The sequence below is a fragment of the Tympanuchus pallidicinctus genome, unplaced genomic scaffold, assembly GCF_026119805.1.
Source record: "Tympanuchus pallidicinctus isolate F22 unplaced genomic scaffold, pur_lepc_1.0 scaffold4, whole genome shotgun sequence".
Taxonomy (NCBI): Eukaryota; Metazoa; Chordata; class Aves; order Galliformes; family Phasianidae; genus Tympanuchus; species Tympanuchus pallidicinctus.
In genome coordinates this window covers 39,820,261-39,845,482 of record NW_026294758.1, presented here as the reverse complement: position 1 = coordinate 39,845,482, position 25,222 = coordinate 39,820,261, and the positions used below count along the sequence as shown (strand labels likewise).

Below are 25,222 nucleotides of genomic sequence, written 5' to 3'. Positions count from 1 at the left end.
GGAGACTGATAGAAATCTGTTTCAACTACTGTATGAATACACCTACCAGAACACCTGGAAAATCAAATTCTGCAAAGTGTACTGATACTTAAGAGATCAGCGAGCACGCCCTCAGAAAGGACTCACCATGGATACACAACTTAGTCTTGCTGAGAATATCACTCATTCTGGCTGTTACGATCAGTCAGGAACCAATAGAATGTTCTCTGACCTTCACAGAAAAAGACAGCACTGGAAGATACAGTCCAAGGATCAAAATGTACAGCAAAAGAGTAATGTAATCCATATTCAAACAACAGCAGAGAATTAATGAAAGCTTTTGGAAATTTTTTACATTAAAGATACTCGTTCTCTTTTACAGAACAATCTGAGAATGTTCCTTTAGCCTTCAAAAGACTGCTAATCAATTCTGTAACTTACTTAATGTAAAAAAAATATTAGTAGGAATAGTTTTTGCAGTGTTATTTATTTTGGTTTCATTAAAAATTTCAATGAAAATGTGAAGAAACAAAAACAAATTCAAACACACTTATCACTATATGTTTCTAACATATAATAAAATCTGAAAGCTACTTCAATCCTATGTTCCAAAAATATCTTCTCATTTGTAGAAAACCAGCATTCATAGTTTGGAAAACAGATTAAAAAAAAAAAAAAAGAAAAGAAAAACAGAAGAATGCAGTATATCTATACAACATGTGATCTTTTTTCACCAATTGAATTCTCTTTTCTGAGCCTGAGGTGTTCTGGACAATTCTGACACAATTCTAGAATTTTAGAGTAATTTAGCTGAGAAGGCCAAAAAAAAAAAAAAAAAAAATCACAAAAAGTTCTTCCAAAACAACAAAACACAGAAAGATGATTCAACAGCAATGAAGAGGATGGAGCAGATGTTTGCAGTGCAGCGCAATTATTCTTAAACTAATAGCATGGGACTGCTTCAGAAATTGTTTTTGCCTGGTAGGTTTAGTATCCCAGCTATTTTCACAGGCATAAATTTAACACAGTTAACAGATGTTTATGAGTTTATTTTATTAGAAATACAGAAAACGCATGAAATTTCAGGTAAATATTATTATATAAGCCACAGGAACCACAGACTGTGAATTAATTCTGATTCAAGTTAAACGTCATGCCAGAAGTAAAGAATTTGAGAAATGTTCATACTGTATATCTCAATGGTCTTTGATACTTACACTGATGGAGATCAAATACATTTTACAGTGTTAATATACTGAAGATCAAAGCGCAGTTCTAGAGAATGCAGGAGGCCAAAGCCAGTGAAGCTTTTCTGGAATCTGGATATGTGACATCATCACATATAAAATTTATATATTTTTGATGGAACTGTTAATATTGCTATTGAGACTTAGAAACCTAGAATTAACAGAAAAATGAAAGGCTAAATTATATAAGACAGTGTTCAGAGCTACTGTAAATATCCCATGGCGATGAAAAATTGAAAAGCATTTGCTTCAGAAGCAAAAAAAGCGAAGAACTTTGTGTGTCAAATCCCTTATTAGCTTAACTGGGGTCAGAAGTATTTCAACAAGAAAATTTTGGTCCACTTACAACACACATATATACATGTTTACCTTTTTTAATCCCTCTAGAGTACATATCTTAAATAAGTAAAGCACTGCATAATTTGCTGAAGAACATGTCCCAGAACATGAACAAAGTCCACCCTCTCTCACTGCAATGTATGCTACGACTAAAGAAACACATGAAGAAATACGTAATTGAGGACTGAAAGCTTTGTGTACTCACATCTCCATCTAGTGGCCTCTGGTCGTCAGAATCCCTGGTCGGGCTGATGTCCTGCCGCATCACCCAGATAGGCTCCTTCGGTTCATCAGGAGTATAAGGAGAACGGATGGTTCTTGTCTTCACTTCCTCAATAGCCTCTTTAATATCCTTAATGGCTAGTGAAATTGCATCTCTCTTTTCCTTGCTGTACCTCTGCACAGTTTCTCCCGAGCTGGATGTAACTCGAGAACCAGGTGGGAGCTGGCCATTGCTTTCATGCCCCCCACCAGGAAGAGCATGAGCATGCTCCAAACTCTGCTCGGCTTCTGGCATGTCTTCAGCTGCCTTGTCCAAGCTTTGGGAGCTCATGCTCTGCTTCACCTCTGCCACAATCTGATCAATGTCCTCCTCTTGTTCATAACTATCCATCCTTGGGTAGGGTGCAAACTCTGCCTCCTTTTCTGGGCTGTCAGACTCTCCATCAGACCGCTCATCATAATGGTGAAGGCGGGCACCAAGGGCCTCCTTGCGGTAATTGTCAGCCTCCTCCCTTTCCCGCTCATACAGCTGGATCCCCTCCCTAGCATCAAGGTCTGGTGTATCCCCTATCTCCTCATACACATGCTCCTGCAGTCCATAGTCAGCGTAAGGCTCAGCATACTGCTCATCCTCCCCTCGGTGGAACAGTCGATGTGTGTAGACATAACCCGAGTAGGCTGCGTTCATGGCTTCCTCGTGCTCGATGGAATGGAAGTGTAAGTGATTGGGCAGTGTTCGGTTATGAATGGCCTCGCCATGCTCAGCCTCAGCATTCTCTGTGTATTCCTCAGACTCAGGCCTATACTGCACTGCATATGCACTCTCATCTTCATTCTCCTGAACTCTCTCTGTGTCGTAACTATCCTCCACTGTGGCTATCACATCCCCTTCTGCAGTATCTGTATGATTGTGGAAGCCACTCTCAGTGCTGGCTGACCGAGCTAACATCCCTTCCTCCTCCTGCCCAGGCAGGCCCCCTTGGCTGCTGTTTGTATGCCTTGGATAGTGAGTTGCATACCGCTGCTCCTCTTCCACCTGTGAGTGCTCCAGGTCAGCTTCTACTGACTCATTCACTGCTCCACTTGCTGGCTCTTCACTTACCTCCCCATCAGGTGGTCCAACCAAATGATTCATGGCAAGTTCTGGTGGGTAGGTCACTTACTCTATTGACATTCTGTCAATCACAGCTGGAAAGAAAAGAAAAAAAGCAACAAACTATGAAGTTACTCTAAGAAAAAGTGGAGACAATGAACAGAAGCAATAAATGGCACCCTTCCATTCCCAGCAGATAAACTTCTGATTACATCAGCTCTGAAGTCAGAGGACAGCCAGTACTACAGTACAACCTCCTGTAGAAATACTCTCCAAAAGCATGAACAAACCATGATTCTCTTGGGTAGTGCACTTCCCACTTTTACCAACAAATTCTCTGCAGAAGAATCATTTCCAAGCAGCTCCTTGGAGGACCTTCTATGGACTGCTGTAGCATTTAAATGACATTGAAAGGCATGCATTAGAAAAACCAATAATTGCCAGGGGCTCTAACATTGTAGAGGTATGACAGAAATATTCCACCACTTTATCAGGAGCTTACTATCTCTGCATAAAGGAAGAATGTAATAATGTAAAATGGTAAATTTAGTCCTACCACTGCAGTCTGCAATTGGTAAGATACATGACACCTATGCAGACCACATTTCTCTAATGGGGTATCTCCAGCTGAGCTGACTACCCTAACTTCCGAGCAGAGATAAAAAGGGAGACTCAGCGTGCATCTGAAGTAACCTGTTTCTTCTCCTAGGGAAGCATATGACAGCTACATTCAACATAGATATCTTCATGGAATCTATCTAAAATTATCTAAGATGGATGATGACTCCTGCACCAAATATCTTTCCTGTAACATGAAGCAGCATTACTAATTCTCATAACCTGACCACAGTGAGACTAGCAAGGCATGTTAGCCTTGCTGACTGATTAAAAGCCTCAAAAGATGATACAAACACTAGAGATGTCTGCCAACAATAAAGCCCACAGAAACAGGAAAAACCCATAAGAATACAGTTTAAACTATGAGAGCTTCTTAGAGCGAGCAGGCTTATCTACCTCAGAAGGTTTCATTTGCACATAATAGCTTCAGCTATTCTGAACCTTACCCTACATTTTAAAATGTAGTGTCGTGAAAAGGACATCTCCAGAATTCTAAGTTAAACTGTATGTCTGTGGGTAAAATACAACTTCAGCCTGTGTTTTATTGTTGGAATACTTTAAACTTCAAAGATCTATAAAACCATGTACCAAATACTAATTAAAAAATTAAAATTAATGTAAAATAGAAGTTGAAGTCAATCCCCCGAGTACAGGCAGAGAGGTTTCGATGGCAAATAGCTGAATAAACAAGCTCCATGAATGAGCATTGGAAATACTGACAAGAAAACAATACCAATTTCAGCTGCCCTCTGTCAGAGAATTTGACAGGCAGGAAAAGCTAGATGGGAACCACTTGCATTGCAGCCGCAGGGGAAATCTAATGGGATCAGCTTCCAGATGAGTAAATACTCCTCCTTGTCTTGTCTTAGCCACACCTATTGCTTTAGTCTAAAACTTAAGAATTCTTACATAAATAAGGAAGTAAGGGAGCAAAATAGAACACTGCCCTTGTTCCAGACTAATCTCACTTTCAGAAACAGTCTGTGCGTAATTCTTGCAAACCTGGCACACTGTGTTTCAACTCTAAAATTTGACTTTTTATCTCCTTCACAAGGGAGGAATAAGTATAGCATATCTTAATATCAAAATTGAATTTTCAAAGTAATAGTTAATGTATCACATGAATTGAACAGGTAAAGATTTTCTATACAAATTAATATTGTTTCTAAATAAGTATGAGGAAACTCAGTTTGCTTTCTCCATCTAACGAAGATATCCACGTAAGAAACTTTCAATGACAAGATAAGGCCTTTTGCTTCTAAGGCTTGCTGGAAAGAATGGACAGATGTGTGTCAAAACTACCAAAGCAAGCATTCCTCTGTCCCCAGCACAGAATAAGAAACTGCTATTTAAGGAAATAAGAACAAAAGCTCTCCAGCACTTTCAATTTCAAGCCCATAAAAACAGTGAAGATGCTGATGTGTAACAGCCCCTTGAAAAGTTCATCCCAAAAAAGATTTCCTTTCCCTTAATTTGGACAGAATAGAGGATTACTTACTAATTTTTATTTAAATATGTTGCAAACTCATATTTAAGTATCCTTCACAGAGAAAGGGCAGTATTGCAGAAAGAAATGAAGCTACGCAAAAACACAGGAGAATGACCAACTTTCTGAAATCTTTAACACATATACCCCAGCACACCTTCAACTGAATGATAATAAGTTAGAAGAGAAGGAAAAATTCCAGATGACACAATGTGCTTTAGGACAACCAAATTTCCAATAGTACCTGAAAATACATGATTCAATTTTATGAATCTTAATAGGAGAATGCAACACACTAGCTTACTATGGAGAGATAGCATTGTGGACAGATATAGATGTATGAAACAAATTATAAGGATTACAGACGAAACAAAAAATTCCAATGACCACCCAAAAGCCTCAACATTTTCTTTACACAAAATGGATGCTTCCACAGTAAAATTCTTTCATTCACTAAAGAATGATGTCAGACTAATTTCATATACTGAAATTTCCAGTTTATGTCTTTTGAGGGAATGAGAAAACTGTTTCACTTTTAAGCTTTCTCCCAAGGAAGGTCCTATTCTGGTTGTACTTACTCGGTTAATTAAGTTTTACTTTTTAACTTTGGGGGAAAAAAATTGAATATTTCAAAAAGCACTGAAATTGATTCACTAAACTGGGGATCTGAATAGAAGTCCCAATAATCTTCAGTGAGAACCAAGCATCTAAGTATATCCATTCAACTACCTAGCAACCAGTCTTTAAATCACCTATTTAAATAATAAGAAGGATGTTTAACTAGATCTGTTTCCCTATGTAGAAGCTGAAGACTACTAAAATATTATTTTTCTGATTTTTCCTGATTTTTCTCACTAAGCCTTCCAAGAGCACTGCATCTCCTACAAGCAAACAGAAATCAATACCCTAAACAAAATGCCATAGACAGAAGAGAATATAAGCAAAAAAGGTCATCTGACCCGGGAAATAAAGACAAAGCACTCATCTGAAATGTATCATACTCTCCCATTAATTGCCCGGAACAGCAGCTGTGCTTCAGTAATCACACATATACAGGAAAGTGCTTTCTGAGCACTCAGCTCTGCACTCAAGACTTGATGGATGAATCTGTCTCCAGAACAGAGAAATCAGAGGTTGATTACTAGTGCAACCAGCTTCTTCTTGAAGGTTAAACTACCTCATTGCCCACAAAAAAGAAAAATTAAATATCTCCACATATTTTTCATGCAACAGTATTAAACTGCTTGAGAATTTTTCCTTGCTACTTTACATTAAAGAATATTTAAAATACCAGCAAAGGCTATGCTATCATCTGGAAACAAGACTACCACATTAATGTTCAGGAAAAATTTCCAATAAGGTAAAAATACGAGATTCCAATTTGATTATTTGTTTCATTCATTCATCTGTATAATCACTTGCCTTCTTATGCATGTTTACTTCATAAGAGTATCTTAAGGTGCCCCCAAAGCAGCCCCTTCTCCCAGCTGAAACAGTCCCACCATGCAGCCTCCCCTCATAAGGCACAGTCTCCAGCCCCACAGCCCCAAGGCTTGCCCTCCCCTCATGCTCATTCTGTGCATCTCATGCTGTGAGCACAGCCCCTGCCCTCCCCGTCTGAGGGGCCACATCCCATTCTCACCACCCCTCACTTCTGCCCAGACACAGCGCTGCCCCAGCTCAGCTCCATGCCACGAACACCTGGGGCCACCCCTGAGTTGCACCCCAGCCCCACCTGGCCCAGTCTGCATCACTGAAACAGATTATTTACACACACATTTTTTAATCAATTTTCTCATATATATAAGTCATAACTGTTTCCTCTTATTTCACACAATGTTTTTAAGAGAAAAATTAGTATGTGTGGTGACCTTGTAAGCAAAAAGAGCTTTGTCTGTTCTAGAAGTCAGCCGTTCCCTGAACATGTTTACCCACAACCCCAAGTCACATTAGAAGCAGAGAGACCTCAGGCTGAATTTGCAAAGTCATCACACTGAGTGTAAGCTGTAACAGCACACTCTCCACAGAATTTCATGAAGTACTCCAGCAATGCACCAATATTTCACTTGTACAGGTCTTTACAAAAGACAACAAGCAATATTTATTTAAATACAGCATGATTCTCAGTCCCTCAGGAGCTATGCTACTTGGTAGCACACAAACATTTCACTCCAGGCAGCAGAGGAAGCCTTGGAAAGAAAAAATACACAACAAGAGTAATATTCAGTTAGTCACAGTGCCATAGCAAAAAAAAATGTTTTCAGTGCAGGATTCATATTCAAATTATGTTACTGAACCTATTTCATATCTAAAATTGCTTCAATACGTTAAACTGTACCAAGGACTGCATCAATTGTACATGATTTCCAAACTCCTTCCCCGCAAAAACACATCAGGGATTAGGGGAGGATTATTCTTGCTCAAGACAAGGCACTGAAAAATACCCATCTCCAAACACAAGCTATATCACTGAAATAAACAAAATGAAAACTGCAGGTGTAGTTACCTATATGCAGAAACACAGTACACACGTACGTAAATGTGTGCTTGTTGCCCATATGTCTTAATCAATAAATAAACAGGTAATATGTTACTCTTACTCTATTAAGACTGGAAAGGCTGCATTCAGTACTCGACACATTTACTAATTAAAATAAGCTACATAAATTTCTGGACTAAGATTTCTTACTGCAGAGATTTTTTTTCTAATCACAACTAGCCTAAAAGAATATGCGGATTCCTAGAAGAAAGGCAATATTCTTGCTATAAAATAGTTGTACACTGGCCCATGCTGAGTAACCATGGCACCTAAAAAATCCATTGCCTAAATGAGAACTGGAGCCAGCCAGGCTCTGTGGCACAAGATTCAGGGACTTACCATTCAGGTCTCCCCACAACTGAAAGCACAAGAGACTGAACTTTGGATGTAACAGAGGAAGAAGAAACCATAAATTTATGACCAAAGGAACACTCAACTACTTGAACAGAACCATGAACAGATTTAGGTCTCTGGTAGAAATATAAGTAAATTGTAAAAATTATTTGGGACAGATAATTACATCTATTACATAAATATTAGTGTATGTATATATATATATGCTAATATATATACTAATATATATAAATAACGCAATAAACATTCTTAACTCCAGGGATTCGTGGGGAACAAAGAACCAAGCTGCAGTATGCACCTAACTGACTGAAAGGTCAGTCACATACTGGATTTCATTTCTCCACTATTTCTAAATCTACTTTTACAGATTTTTACAAAGAGTGTAAAACTTTGTGGTGCAAGGGATGAATATGCGTCAGCACAGACCCAAATGGTATAATCTCCTTGAATACATGGAATTAATTTAGGCTGATTTAGAATCAATTTCCACATCATTAACAACAGTCCTTACACATCTCTTTTAATTTGAATTGACATCGAAGCCAAAGAAACCTGTACCCAGCAGTTCGGAAATGACGTAATTCCCTGCTAAACTTGTAACAGAGTACTGCAACCACATCAAGTTCCTGCAATCCTCATTTTATTCAAAACTTTAAATTTGTGCAAGGAACACTATTCAGTAACTGTTCAAAACAAAAAGACAAGAGGTCTCAAGCACTGGTGAAGCTTTAGGGCACTGGAGAGAATGTTCTGCTCATAAAAGAGATTCTTCCCATCACCTTTTGCTACTGAACTTCTGTTTGTACAAGAAACAGAGACAAAGGACTCTGGGACTATGTGAAAGTATCCATATGCTGCCAGAGAAAGGTTAACTGTATTAAGACCCAAAAGCATCAGAGAAAAATGTTGAGAAGAACCCCAGGCAACTTCTGCAGTAGAATACAAAAACTATACGCAGTAAACCAAAGATCCTTATAAGAAAGGAAAAATAAACACAAATCCCAGTTTGAAACTGGTTGAGAGAAGAAATCTGACTGCTCTCACCCACCAGAACAATAAGGCATCATAAGTAAAACTGTTATTCTAAAAGCTAAGCTAAGGAAATGTAACTTACTCTTTCCACTCTGCTTCGATTCTCTGACAGGTTATAGCTATCTGTATTTCTGGTTGTACTATAGATTGAATCTTTAATTAACAGCTTTATAATCTGTTAATTGCATCAATTTCCACATAAGAAAGAGACGTTAAAGCCATATACAAAGTGTCAAAGCATAATGACATCTAAGATCAATAGTTGAATAGGAAACTAATTTCAGTCTCTGTTAGAGGTACTGATATTAAAAATAAAAATTTACTGAATCTGGGCACATGGTTATTTGTAATTTACAATATTTTCCTTTCTGTGTAAAAAGGGAAGAACTGTCTCAGAAAGCATAATGGAAAACAGCAACTCTTCAAAGATTAAAGGATGTTATCTTCGCAACTGTGACGTTTTTATAGCAGTGAAAACTATATATGTCTATTTAAACAATGGGACAATCTATGCTAAAAACAAACAAAACGCACACAAACAAAAATCCTCAAGTCAACCTAACAAACACAAGACCTCTTCCATCTCCTTTTACATGCTACAGCACGTACATACAAAGCATCTGTAAGCAGAGCTAACAAACATGATAGATACAGTAAACTGCATAGAATGACACAACCTTCATATGTATGCCTATGCTTGTGTCATGAGATTAAAACTAAGATATCCAATTAGCTTTTGAATTTTCTTCCTCTGTTCACAAATAAAGAGTATCCTACCTTTCTGGCTGAGACAATCTTACTCAGGTGTATTCTTGATTGTTGTTATACTCTAGATGTAAATATCTACCATGCACAACTATTCTTTGATGCAATGGAGACAGAAAATATTCCAGACAAGAATTAAGATTCAAAACACTCTGCATCTGTTAAAAATTCTGAATCATTTAGTCCTTCTGACTTAATAACCTGAAATTACAGTGTGAAGGGAAAGTCAATTTTTATCAATTTTGTTGTGGAAAGCGCAATTTTCAAGTGACTTAAACACTAGATTTGTTAATTCCTTAATGTGAACAAGACACACGTTGTGTCAGGTACACAGAAACATTCTGACAGCGCTGAGATGACCTCAGTAAAAGAAGGATCTGCTAGAACCAGTCTCTTAGTTAATTGTGTCCTTCAGCTGAACGAAGCAAGAAGAACAATACTTCTAGTGGCAATTGTTTCAAGCAAACAGAAAGGCTAGAGTAGAAATAATAAAAAGTACCTAGGACTGCCAAGCAATAGATTATTTACTTCTTAAAGGCTTCTGTAACAAATCTAGCAGTTACCAAGACAACACTTCTTGAGGTAAAAAATCTGTTTCTTATCTTCCCAAATCCAAGGCTCATCAAAAAGGTATGGAAATACCACTGAAACTGAAACCACTAGATTGTGGATCATCCGATCCATAAAAGGATTTGTTCTGTGGAGCTCACAATTGCCTCAGAGCTTCAAGCTAACAGATACACCCTCACAGAAAGCAACAACTTTATTTCACTGCTATCGAAGGAGCTGTATCTCAGTTAAGCTGAAAGCCGGTGGGAAAGACAGGATAAAGAATGTGCTTACCATCTATCATGCAATAGGGAGATAAAAATGTACCACTGCCTGGCAACCATAACATCAGCTATGGAAAACACCAGATTTTATACTACCCCCCTCCTTCAACTCAGAAGCATGAAAGACTCAAAAACAACTAAATTAACACTTGTTAGCTGACAACCCTAGGCTCCTCTTCAAGGACATGATGTACACTTGGACCACATTACTAAGAAGCTGCTTTTAAGCACTGGAGAGCTTGCCTGGTGGAGAAACAGAAAAGTCCCACTAATAGAAGGATTTTACTCAAAGGACCAGGCTAACCAAAATTAATTAACTAACTAAATACACTGAATGCAACTTCAAAAGGTTTGAGCTTCTACCTATACAACTTCTATATTCAGTAAAAAAACCCAAAACCCAAAAACCAACCAACCAAACAAAAACCTACGGAACAACAACAAAGATGCAAAGGGAGAAAAGGTGGGAATGTATAACATAGGTTACAGCAGTTAAAATTAAGTGTTTTTTATCATCCCCCAAACAGACACCTTTCTCTTCTACCACACTTTCTGTTACAATTTTAGCCCAACTAATCTCAGACATAAGCTGCAACAGCACTTGCAGCTCCTTCAGTTTCTTCTATTCTGAGGATAAACTGATTCAGTCCCAGTAAAACAAAACAAAACCCACTGCCAACAAAAACAAGTCAGAACAAAGCAACAACAACAAAAGACCTAAAAAACCCAAAACTACAGAGAATAGCTCCAGAGGCTTGAAAGAAAACTGATCTGTCACTTCCATCTTCCCATAGATTCACAATTCTGTCACAGCTATTAGAGAAAAAAATGGCCAAACTGGACATTACACAAGCATATCTTCCACTAGCTTCTTGAACGGTGATGACTTCTCAGCAACAGAGCAGATGCACCACAAGGTATCCCATACAAGATTTTTGGCTGCCAGAGGCTGGTCTGACTAGACCAGCACCTACTTGCATTTGACCAGCACCACTAGAGATATCCCAGGCTGCCCCAATTTTTATCTAGTCTGACATAGGAACAGCTTCTGTGCCTTGGGAAGCTGTGCCCCTGTGCTCCTCTACAGGGCTGATGTGAGAAAGGTCACTTGTCCCAGAGGTGAGTACCAAGACGGGTCTTATTCCCCCACACAGGGGAAGACCTTGACTGAAGCCTACTTTCTGCACAAGCACATTTCTGTTAGTAGTCCAAGGCAACTACACATTAAATCTGTTCCCAGACATAATTAAAACCCTACTGAAGGCTGGCATTTCTCCACATCTGCAGCTCAGAACCAAACTTGAAGAGTCTCACTAATTACAGTCCTCGCTGGGTCCTCAGAAACATCTCACAACAAGCAGACTCAGCACAGACTCAGCAAGGGAGATTCATGGTGGGGTGGAAAGGAGAACTGTACTTAGTTGCAGCTTCCTGAACTCCTCAGTTGAAGAAAAAAATAACCCTGGTGATGCTGATCAACTTAACCAGATCACATTGCCAATGTATTGCCAAGTCGAGGACATCGGAACCAGACATATTACGACAAAAATATAAAACTTTCCACATTCCTCAGTTTCTATCCACTGAGCAAACAAGCTTACCATACATAATGGTAATTATACAGAAGCGTTCTCCCAGTTAAAAACAAACAAACAAGCAAACAAAAACTTGAGGGCTATCACCCAAGTACACTTCCCTATTCAAAGTTTACAGCTAGAACTTCCAACAAGTCAAGTCAAGCAATACACACAACAACAGGAAAAAGGGACAGAATGTTGGAGTCATAAGGGAGACAGAACACAAACAAGACATTTTCTAAACACAGGTACGGTGGCAGTCATCTTCCTTTTAAATTACTGTTCCTCCCTCACTGCCCAGTGCTTTTGACTCCCTTTCAAATAAAAATTACTTCAAGCTTCAGGTGTCTTACATTTCTGTGAAAATATGTTACTTTGTCTTCTCCTTAGAAAAGAATTACTTAGATTTAGTAGAAAAATAAACACATTGAAAATACTTCTATGATAGTCTCCTAATCTTTTTATAATACTCAGACAAGCAAATACTGCAATGACAGCAGAGAAAAGTAGCAATTAAAAAGTGCAATTGTAATGTAAAAAACATTTCATGTGGGTAAGCTTACAGGACGAAACGTACAAGCCTAAAATTAAAGTATTTAGGTACTCAGCTATTAATTTTTTTCTTTTTTCTTTTTGTGCTTACAGACAGCATGGGAGTCAATGGCTCCTTTTTGCTTACTGACAGGAGTTATTAGAAAGAAATGTACAATAACATGACCATTTCTTTCCAGGCAATTAAGTCCTAATTATTTTGCTCTATTATGTTTTATAAAGAGAGAACATGATGCACTTTATATGTTCCATAAGACCTAGGTAAGAAGGATTCTACACTACCAGGGATTTAAACTTATTCTGCATTGTCCTTTTATTTCTTTTCAGTGAAGGACCATCCCCTTCTACAATCCTGTCTTTCTCTTCTGACATCCAAGCTTAAATGCCATTATTCTCCAGTAGTATTTCACTAGCATTAAAAGCCATGCCAATCTTCTGCAGATCCTGAGCTCATACACTTAACAGCCAAGGTCTGGAATTAAAAGTAAAGCACTGCAAATATAAGCAATGTTTCACAAACCTGTCTCCAGCAGACACAATATTAATGAACCTCAGTCAGTGCTGGGGAAAAAAAACTGCATGCCTTTTGAGCTCTGTGACTACATTTTGCCAATTCTGAAAGCCTCTGCATTTCTGTCTTTCATCAATTTGAGGAAGGGGAAAAATATCAAGGTGGAAAAAAAAAAAATGAGATGAAGAGAATTGGCAAAAAAAACAAAAAAGCCTCTGCAGTATGCAAGGATGAATTATCATCCGCACTCGTCAGAGCGAGTTGCTCAAGGCAGGCCTACATTCATGTTTGTCACTGAAGCACACTTTCTAAAGTATACTTCTTTTTTGGCTATTCAATGATTTTGCAGAGAAGAATTCTTCCATGACGTCCTGACTAGATGTGTATTACTATGAAAACTCTTACAGCTAAAACACTGGAACTGACTACCTGCTGCAAATTCATCATATGTCTATATAATGCACCTGTTCACATGAGTAAATATGTGCCTGAAAAGAAACATGCAGAAGATCAGGAAGTTTCTTAGAGAAACTAAGTGGGGCAGGGTAGGGTGAAGGCTCAGTGGAAATGTGGCACGTTATATGCAAGGTAAATTAACAAGGCAAGAATTGATTCATGTGAAACTCTTCTGCAACTCATGCAGATACAAGTATTATAGCTGAAGACCTGGAATTCAGTTTCAAAACTTTGCCAGTGACATACTGTTTTTAATTCTTGAATTTAAACATTTCTTTACACTCCACATTAGTGTTTGAACTCCACACTCTCAAAACAAGACATGAGATCCAGGGATATCTGTTTATTATTTAAGCAATTATTTTCATTTCCTTCGCATGCATACCAACATTTTTCCCTTTTAAAAAATGTTCCAAAAATACATTTTTATGAACAAATACAAAGAATCAAAATAAAGTTATGTAAGTTGTTAAGAAAATATAGCTGTTGAAGAAGAAAGGGGAAAAACAGATACCTAACTTCCTAACTTTTTAAAAGTGTACTTAGAAATTTTATCTTTTAATCTTGAATGTATTGTGAACTTCATCTTCTGCAAACTTTAGACAGTGGCTAACATTTATTTGGCGGCACCAAAAATATTCAAGGAATCGCAACAGCCTAATTCAGTTGAAACAGATTGTGATTGACATACCTTAGATCAGAACTGTTCAGTGAAACTCTGTAGCATCCATCATTTCTAGTTACAAGACTGCAAAGTTTAGGTAACCACAATCAAAGCACCTATTAGGAGATTCTCCTTTAATGTATCAGGGTACCTAAGTGTAACATTTCAGTTATGGTTACTGACAACGTAGCTTTTGTAGCAGTGCTCAACCTCTGTTACTGTGAGGAAGGCAATTTCACCACTTACCTGAATTAACGTCCTCTGAGAAGTGTCTCCCACTCTCACCTGCAAAGTAGGTGCATACACACAGACTGTTCTGAGATCAAAACCATCATGCATGACCTCCTATGTAACAGAAGCCACAAATCTGCATCTTGTAACTCTACAGCAACTCTTCCTATGTATGTGTTTACAGGCTCCAAAGCATATTCTGTCACTACTCAGACAGACTAGTCCATAAAATGACTAATTCTGTTGGCAAGATGAGGCTGCAGCACAGTCTAATAACTTCAGAATTGCACAAATCCCAAATCAGAGTCTTCAGAGCAGCCTTGGTAGAATTCTGAAAAAAAAAAACCAAAACAAAGCAAAACCATCCCACAACTCTATCAACTACCCCAGATGTTCCATCGCTTTCACATTCACATACAGTTTTAGCCAGAATGATGGAGCACTGCCAGGCACACAAAATTGAATCTATTTGTCATACTTAACCATTAGAAAAAACTCCAAACAAATCTCCTCAAAACTCTTTCTTATTTTATCCGTCAGCCTTTTTTCTGGCTTAACAATCACTGATGGACTGAAAAATGTTTCACACGCAATGAAGTTTTCCTGTGAGCTTAAAATTTTTCTCTCTTATTGTTCCCAAGTACTTTCTGCAGTTAGATAGGCTCCAGTGATATTCCACTTCTTTCAGTTTCTCCAAGATTTCACTTCAGGTGAAATTCCTACCACTTTGTACACAAAGAAATCAAATAGGATATCAAAGAGACTGCATTTTTGCAAGAGAGAAAAATACAGCATTAGATTAATGCTTAAAAGTAAAATACTTTTTTTTCCACACAAGATACCCAAAGAACCTTTACAAAAGATCAAAAAAAGTAGAAAAGACTTGTCTGTGAAGCAGGTTAGGTCTTGTGCCAGTATTTTCCTTTCAATATTACATCCAATTTGCCAAAGGTGCCTGTCTTCTTTTAATAGCACTTACTTTTTTCAAGTATTGTGAGAATCCTTTTTCTTTTCTACACGCAGTGTTAAGAAACCAAGAAAGATAGCTTTTCAGCTGAACAGATCTTATTTATTATCAGCGAGGATTATGCTGGCATGTCATCAAGCAATATGAACAGGATAACCGCCCACAGGTCAAGCACCTATGCTATTTGATACATATGGGAACACTGAAAAAAAGTTTAACCTAAAAGATGAAAGACCATGCTTCTACATCGCTATCTCAGATAACAATCCTCTCTTCGACCTTGCAGACTGACTTCTTCAACCACTGAAATTGTATTTTTTATAGTGAGCTGTATTACAAGAGGGACTATTAAGAATATAAATCTTCTTTGGGAAAAATGGAGAAAACATGAAATTGTATTCAGATTAGGAACAGACAACAACAACTTCCCTGTAATTCTTGCCAACACCTACAAATTACCACTGCAAAAAAAGAAAAATCTTATGTAGCTTGATTAATGAATCAATTGGTTGGAAAAACAAACAAACAAAAAAACTCCAAAACTTGTCACCTACGTCCTTTTCAGAATTACCTCCAGGTAGAGAAAATTATCTGTTCCATATAAAACTAATTTAGTCTTTGACTTACTAAGTAACATTCAGCTAATCTGAAGTACGAGATTATGCTCAAGTATCTAAATTACAACCACTTCACATATCGTAAGAGATCATTATCTCTAAAAGAGAGAAGCAGTGGGTCACAAATCTACAGTAACTGAAATGAACACATGCAAACCTTAGATCAGGCTGGAAGCTAAACAGACAATCCAAATTACAAGGGCTGCTCCAACAGTAAAGCTTCCTGTTTTATTACCTTGGACCACGTCAAAGGCAGGTGCTAGTGGTTCGGCAACAGAAGTTGAACCGTCCCACAAATATTGTTATACGTTGTTGCTGTGTGACAGGTGGCAGCAGAGGAGCACTCTGACAGAAAGCACCTAACACGAAAGTGCAGGTGAAGAAAGGGGTGGAACTGAATTCCCCCAACAGAAAAAATGGCATCCACTTATATTCACTGATGTTTGTTGAACATTTATAGAGACCAAACAGTGGATGTGAGCATAATTAGGTGGTGGGTGGTATGTTTCAGCAGTGATACTATCATCACAGCTGTGAAACAGAGGGTCCTGTCCTCTGGTACAGATTTTTATGAGCATGGCACACAGGCTCTTGTTCATTTTGTTCAGAGCTAATACAGCAAAAAGACTGAAAAATAGGATTTGCTCTATCAAATAGTATTCTTTGTATCAATTTGTGCTCTTTGTATCCGTTGCAGTTTCCATGAAAATAATCAGGAGACATTACTTTCAGAGCAACCCAGGTACAGTAAGCTCTTGAATTTTGTAAGGCACAGTCAACATGCTTAACATGAAGGTTATTTTAATCAAATGAGACACAAATCTCAACACGTATAGGAAGAGCTGCAGGACATCGTGAATCAGAGGGCAGGAATGGATCAAATGATGTAATGTCCTGACTCCCTGACAGTAGTTCCACTTGGAGGGGAACAAACCTTTCAGATTTCCTGCAAACTTTTCAGCTTAGTGTTTCCTGGAGCAAAGATGAAACAAAGAGACAAACTCCAGCATTACAAGAGCTTTAACATCCACAGGAGAAGGAATCTCATGATCCCTGCAATGTTGTCTTTGTAAACCCAAATAATATAACTGTAAACTACTCAGAGATACAAACATATGAAATACAGCAGTAGTAGACAGACACACTACCTCCAAGCTTGAGTGCAGAGGAAAGCACACAAAACATTCCATTCAGGTTAGGTCCCAGATGACTGTAGGAAGGGTCACATCACTCCTATTTACAAGAAAGGGAGTAAGGAGGACCTGGGGAACTACAGGCCAATGGAGTGACAGCACAGATGGACAAGGGAAAGGCGACCGATGTTATTTACCTGGACTTGAGCAAGGCCTTTGACATGGTCCCCCACCACATCCTTATCTCCAAATTGGAGGAATGTGGACTTGATAGGTGGACCACTCGATAGATAAGAAACTGGTTGAAAGGCTGCAGACAGAGGGTGATCATCAATGGTTCTGTGTCCAGGTGGAGGCTGGTAATGAGCAGTGTCACCCAGGGGTCTGTCCTGGACTCCATCAGAAGAGGGGTGGCCAGCAGGGACAGGGAGGTGATTGTCCTCCTCTACTCTGCTCTTGTGAGGCCCCATCTGGAGAACTGTGTCCAGGTCCAGAGCCCCCAGTACAAGAAAGACAGGGAGCTGTTGGAGAGGGTTTAGAGGAGAGCCATGAAGATGATCAGGGGACTGGAGCACCTCCACTACAAAGAGGGGCTGAGGGAGCTGGGTTTGTTCAGCCTGGAGAAAAGAAGGCTGCAGGGTGACCTCATTGCAGCCTTTCAATACCTAAAGGGAGCCTACAAACAGGAGAGGAATCAACCCCTTGGAAGGCAGATAACAGCAGGACAAGAGGAAATTATTTTAAGTTGAGAGAGGGAAGATTTAGGCTGGATGTCAGGGGGACGTTCTTTACTATCAAAATGGTAAGGTTCTGGAACAGGCTGCCCAGAGAGACTGTGGATGCCCCGTCCCTGGAGATGTTCAAGGCCAGACTGGATGGGGCCCTGGGCAGCCTGGTCTGGTATTGAATGTGGAGGCTGGTGGCCCTGCCTGTGGCAGGGGGGTTGGATGTTCATGATCCTTGAGGTCCCTTCCAATCCTGGCCATTCTGTTATTCTGTGGTTCTATGATTGCTCTTAAAAGCAGGCTATGGGAAAACCAAAGGGTAAAAAAAGCCTTTCCTTGCATAGCTCAAATTAGTCTTGACAGTGTAGCAGGATGTTTTTGCGTCCCTGGACATGATGCTAGAGTACAGAACAAACATTAAGCATTAAGTCAGAAAACCTGGAAGCAAATAGCAAAATTCTTAATCACAGTTATACTGATGTGCAGTCATAGAATCACAGAATCACAGAATTGTAGGGGTTGGAAGGGACCTCCAGAGATCATCGAGTCCAACTCCCCTGCCAAAGCACGTTCCCTACAGCAGGTCGCACAGGTAGGCATCCAGGCAGGTCTGGAACATCTCCAGAGAAGGAGACTCCACCACCTCCCTGGGCAGCCTGTGCCAGTGCTCCATCACCTCACTGTAAAGAAGTTCTTGTGCACATTTGTGCAGAACTTCCTATGCTGCAGTTTCCGGCCGTTTCCCCTTGTCCTGTCTCCACTCACCACTGAAAAGAGTCTGGCCTCACCATTCTGCCCCCCACACCTTAGATATTTATAGTCCTGGATCAGGTCCCCTCTCAGTCTTCTTTTCTCAAGGCTGAACAGACCCAGTTCACTCAGCCTTTCCTCATAGGAGAGATGCTCCAGGCCCTTCACCATCTTTGTGGCCCTCCGCTGCACTCTTTCCAAGAGATCCCTGTCTTTTTTGTACTGGGGAGCCCAGAACTGGACGCAGTACTCCAGATGAGGCCTCACCAGGGCAGTGTAGAGGGGGAGGATCACCTCCCTCGACCTGCTGGCCACGCTCTTTTTAATGCACCCCAGGATGCCATTGGCCCTCTTGGCCACAAGGGCACACTGCTGCTCATGGCCAACCTGTCATCCACCAGGACACCCAGGTCCCTTTCCGCAGAGCTCCCCTCCAGCAGGTCATCCCCCAACCTGTACTGGTACATGCAATTATTCCTCCCCAGATGCAAGACTCTACAGTTGCTTTTGTTAAACCTCATCCGGTTTTTTTCTGCCCAGCTCTCCAGCCTGTTCAGGTCTTGCTGAATGGCAGCACAACCTTCAGGCGTGTCAGCCAATCCTCCCAACTTCTCCCAACTTAGAGGAGTAGGCAAATCTGCATATAGTAGACATTATTCTCTCAAGGGGACAGCATTCAACTGTAAATGGAAACACTGAAATAAATTATTTTTTTTTTTAAAAAAAGGAAAACTGGACAGATAAACTATGTCCTCAATTCTTTTATCAAGCACAGAAATGATGACACTGCATAAACATCCAAGCGCATTGGAACAAACACCAGCATACACAAAGCAAGATGAATCTCAAATATCTGCTCTAGCAATGTTGAGGTAAAAATGCAAAACAGACAAACTTAACCAAACAGCAAAAATTCAACAGCAAAAATCAACGGAAAATCAAAGGAAAACTTTAGTGACAGAAAAACAACTGCTTAATGAACTGGTAAACAATAGCGCAGAAAACACATTTTCTTCCTTAAGGTTCAGAAAATATGCAATTAATTATTTTTACTAGGTTCTTACACATTGTTAGGGAATAACAACACAAATCACATTTCAGGTAAGCCAACATGTTGAAAAGCTGAAATATGGATTTCGTTTGTAGCCTGTAAAAGTAACAACACGCAGACAAACATTTTAAAGGGCTCATCAGGGAAATCTGGAAATAGAAACAAAAAGAAGAAGAAATCCATCAGACCATTTCAAGGCACAGCAGATTCTCTAGTTAACAAGTTCAAATCAATAATCCATGCCCATCATGAAGAACTAAATGTCAGAAACACGCTGAAAGAAAATGAGCATAAGGGAATTGCTGGAGATGACAGAGCAAACACCACAATTTAAGTAACTGCAAAACACCACAGCCAAAGGACTCCAAGCAGTGACATGACAGCTTTCTTGGCTGCAAGCCCTCTTAAGTGCAGCTAAATCCCTTCAACATACATTCAGCACATGACCTAGAGAGGTCAGCCTCATCAGTATCAAGCTCTATAACATCACAGCCCAGGTCTTCCACACCTGACACCCATTCTAGAAAATACAGCTGTCAGTTTCACCCACAATATTCTGAATACTTCAAAAGATTAAAAAAAAGTAAAAATGTGTTATTTCACTTCTGTCTCCCACTCCAAAACTCTAATTCTTTAGGTCTCTGTCAAACAATTCTTCTTATACCAGCCTTGATGGGAAAATCACTTGCTCAAACCAACACCTGCAGCATCAGCTGGATTAGAGGGCACAACCAAGAAGAAAAATAAGCAATATGATGAAGGTATTGAAGGAGCATGTGCAAACTCCTCGTGAATTACCTTTCCCAAATGTCCTACTCTCAAAGCCTGCACTTCTACCACCGCAGGAAAGCCCCAGTCACACAGCTGCATGTTACCTGGCACCTTTCAAAATCGCTCAGCCTTCCTTCTTATAAGTAAACCCAAGGTCACACACAGCTCTATGAAGTTGTAAAGAAATCACCTTACTTAAGTCACAAAGGTTACTGCAGTGATTATTCTACATGAAGTTCAGTCATCAGTCTGAACCCTCTCATAATCTTTTAAAGGCAACTCTACGGCTCATAGTTACCCTCAACTGACACTGAAAACACATTGTGATTCTCGAACAGACATGCAAAAAGATGTTAAAAGTAGTGCACTGAAGTCAGTATACTCAATTTTCGGAAGGAAGTATTTTCTAGTTTGAATAAAGTCAGGTTCTCCTTCAAATCCATTCTTAACCACTTCTAGTTTTTACTTTTTTTTTTTTTTTTTTTTTTTTTTTTACACAAAAGGTTATTGTTCTGTGACTACACAAAAGAAATCCTAATCAGCAACAAAACCAAACCCAAACCAAATCAAACAAACATCACTTAAAAAGAGCTTCGTACTTGGTAAAATACAGTTGCCAGGGTACCACCACACAGACTGACAGATTACCTGATGTAACTGCATATGATCCTGTTTGCAAAGATCTCTTTGCTGAAACGTGTTTCATGTCTCTGCAACTTAAAAGTGGTAAAAAAGCTGCAGGAGAGAAACTGCAGCAAACATCTAATTAATCTGGAGAACACAGACTAAGAACGTAAGATAATCTCGTCTTCAGTCATGCTCTGAAATACAGCTGAAGAACACAAACGCTTTTGGAAGTAATCATGTGAATGTTACTGCTTGACTTTCTAAAGCCTTTTAGGAAGCTTCAATACCACACAATTTCAAGAGAGGCCCCTCCTTCCCTATGCTGCCCAGACACACAGCAGCAAAAACATTTCCAGACAGAGCTGTAATACATCAGAAATGTTTACTTTCTAGAAAATTGCTGATGCAGTCAGGGACACAGGTGGCTTCCTATTCAATCCCCTAGTCAGGTGTAAAGACCCAAGCAGGAGTAGATGAATAATTGGAAGTGAGCGAATGGCTGCACAGACAGAAAAGTTTCACTTTTTTCAGCTGAGAGATCCCGTTTGGCAAATGAAAGATGGCCAAAAAATGCTGAGATTCTGAAGCTATTCAGAATAATTGCTTAGCAACAGCTAAAAGCAATTAAAATATTTTTGAGGGAATTCATGGGAAAAGAATTATACATTTAGACAGTTGTAATTGTAGAAGAGACACTAGAATGGGCTGCCCATAGAAGCTGTAGATGCCCCTTCCCTAGAAGCATTCAAGGCCAGGCTAGATGGGCTTTGAGAAACCTCAGCTAGAAGGAGGTGTCCCTGCCTACAGCAGGGGGTTGGAACTGGATGATCTTAAAGGTCCATTCCAACCCAAACCATCCTATTATTCTATGAAACTGCAACAGGATTATACAAGAAACAGTAATAGTATCAAAAGACAGTTCCTTGAATACTGGGGACATTGTCATAAAATGCCAAAACAGAAAAACTAGCAGAAAGTTCTGCTGTACATCTTATTATCCATCATGAAAACTCTGTGGGACAACTAACTGTAACAGAATGGAAGAAAAAAGCTTTTCATGAAGGACAACTATGGCAAGGAGCTCTACACTGCATTTTGAGAGCAGTGTATTTATTCTGAAATTCAAGAAAATACAAGAGACTGAACCAAACTTTAGATGGAAGATAGAGAAGACAACAAAGGAAATACTGATGAATCAAGTACTCAGACAAACACAGACAAGACTTGTTTTTACTAACAAAATACCCCAGCTACTCAAAAGACAGTTGGTAAAATACAAGAAGTCATTAACTCAGGCACTGGATGAGAAAGCTATGCATAATACAGTTACTGCAGTTGGACTTGATGATCTACATATGTCCCTTATAACAGAAGTATTTTAATTCTTGAAGAATATAAAGAACCTTATTGCTTCAGAAATTACTAGATACAAAGGAATTAGCACTGATAAATGAGATGGGATATATAGCTGCATCACAATCACAAAACAATGAAGTACAAGCTTGTAAGAAGAGCAGGATTCTAAGAATGACAAGATGAGAATAATTCAGGAGAGGTGCAGGATAAGTACAAATAATTACAGGATACCTGGAATACAAGGCCTCAGTGAGAAAGTCTGAAGAAAATTATTTTTCTAGTCACCTGAGGGGGAAAAAAAAAAAAAAAGAAAAAAGAAAAAAGAAAAGAAAAAAAAAGAAAAAACAGCCTATGAAGACAACTAAAAATACTGAAAACATTGAAATTGCGTCTTAGGGAAAATAAAAGAAAAGTCAACGAAAGAAAAAAGTAAATATACACTTGTAACTTTTAGAAGACAGCAGAGCCCTAGATCTGATTAATTTTGGAGGTTACAGAATTTCTCTTCTTATCTGAAGAACTAAAGAGAGGCTACAAAAAACATGTAATCAAAATGATGTAAGATGTTATAATTAATTCCTGCAGGAATTAATTAGGTTCATAAATAACTCTATAATTTCACATCAGTGATACAAATTCTACAGCAGGAAGCTTTTCTTGCTTATTAAAACATTTCTAGGCTTCTTTAAGGCAGGAAAATCAAGAGAATCTAGATCTTTCACCAAGGTCCTCATTTAATACTAAGTAAATGACTTCCAGAGGTCCCTTTCTACTCACAAGATTCTGTGTGATTTTACAGAACAGGAAGACTTCAGTAAGAAATGGATAGTACAGAAAGTTGTGAGATGTGACTTTGGAGCACAAGGTTTCATAATAGGTAAGGCTCTAGTAATGACCAGGGCAGCCCACAGCAGAAGTGTGAAAATACATTACCCCATTGCTCTGGCACATAGAGCACCAGCACATACAGTAAGAACCTGATCACGATGAGCTGAAAATGGAGCTGAGGCTGAAGCAGAATCATTATACCCAGTAATTGAACAAAGTTAATTAAATCTAAACACTCCACAATGGTAATAATTGGAGAATTTGGAGCTATCAGCACACTCGCTCTGATACCCAGTTGATAACACTACATGAAATCTACACTGCCTACATGACAACATCAGAGATATGAAATCTGAGTATGATTGTAGCAAAACTGGAATCTGAGCAAGTAATTTGTTATAGGAGGGTTGCTTACCTGGCAAGAGTTTGGACAGAGACAAGGAGATGTAAAAGTCATGAAATACTGAGCCCAAAATCACAAATAAGTAATGGAATCATAGAATGGCTTGGGTCAGAAGAAGCTCAAGGATCAACCCCCTTCAAACCCCTACCACAGGCAGGGCTGCCAACTGCCAGCTCAAGTGCTTTATCAGATTGTTCAGGGCCCCATTCAACCTAGTCTTAAACACACTGAAGTACAGGGCATCCACAACCTCTTCGGGCAGCCTGAGAAGAAATCTTCTAACTAAGAAGAAGATATTAATCAGGTGGAGAAAAACAGGAAAGCTAGTCTTGCAATGGTTCCTACAAATGGTAATAAACTGACACATGGATTCAAGTCCACAAGACGACATGCTGGACTATCCATCAAGTTTATATTCCTAAGACTGCAGAGTGCTGAAGAACAGACTTACACATTAGTACTTATAAAACTGTAACACTGCGGTGATCACATAATGCGATTCCTTGAAATCTCCATTATACCGAATTATAAAATTGTAGATCATTATATTTGACTGCATAGAGCACAGGGTACTTTGTATGTATCATTTTCTTGTTCCAGCTATTTCCTATTATTATGTTTATCAATCCATAACCATTTTAATAGCTCACATCACCTAAGTCTCCAATCTGCATTCTATAGGGTGGAGCGTCAAACCTTGCCAGTTAAAGAATATTGGAAATATTTCTTACAGGATGTGTACATTAGTTTACATGATAAAATTCCACTTGCACACTCATCAAGCAGAATAGAGAGACAATAAAGAAGAGGAAAGTCCCAAAATACCCTGCCTCAGTTACTCCCAGACCATCACAGGAGTTAATTTCCACAAGCCCTGGGGAATATAAGAACCCAAACTACACTGTCCTTGTGAAACAAGCACTGCGTTCTCACTGAGCTTCAACTCTGCTGTGCAGGCATGGAAAACAACCAAGATGAGTCATGAGCAGCAGCATCTGCCTCAGTTCCGTTGAGCTGTCGAGTCTGGCATGATATATTTACTCTAACAGTGTAGTATTAAACTAGACACAAAACACAACCTGCTCTATAAAGCCAATATGCAAGCAAAGCACTATAATCCTATCAAGCTAAATCAAAATCACTTTGACCACTGTACCTACAAGTTAAAATACTATTAAATAAAAATAGTATTCACAAGTACTTCTGCCAATCACCACAAGAAAAGTGTTTTTGATGAAACACTGTAGGAGTCAAATCTTCTCCATTAAACCTAAAAAGCACTAAATAGCTTGAATGCTTAATCAATTTCTGTGGTGCCATTCCTGCAAGTTTTTAACAGTTTGATTTTTTTTTTTTTAATTGAGACAGAAATAGATACTCCAATGATGTACCAACCAGAAATTCTTCATTTCTACCTAATCCCTTCTTGATAGAGGGCAAGTCATATAAAATCTCTCCTTCAGTTTGCATGTCTGTAACAAGCAAATAGCACAGTA

General features: G+C 39.0%; 1 protein-coding gene across 7 annotated transcripts in view; it reads right to left on the bottom strand.

Moving 5' to 3' along the window:
• The window catches only part of APBA1 (amyloid beta precursor protein binding family A member 1), an 80,218-nt gene that overhangs the window by 30,053 nt on the left and 24,943 nt on the right, over positions 1-25,222 (bottom strand). For all 7 annotated transcript variants that reach the window (XM_052700645.1, XM_052700651.1, XM_052700652.1 and 4 more), the window contains exon 2: positions 1,771-2,975. In XM_052700645.1, coding sequence (XP_052556605.1) covers positions 1,771-2,922 — 1,152 coding nt within the window. In that variant the 5' untranslated portion in view covers positions 2,923-2,975. The remainder of the gene's footprint in view (positions 1-1,770; positions 2,976-25,222) is intronic.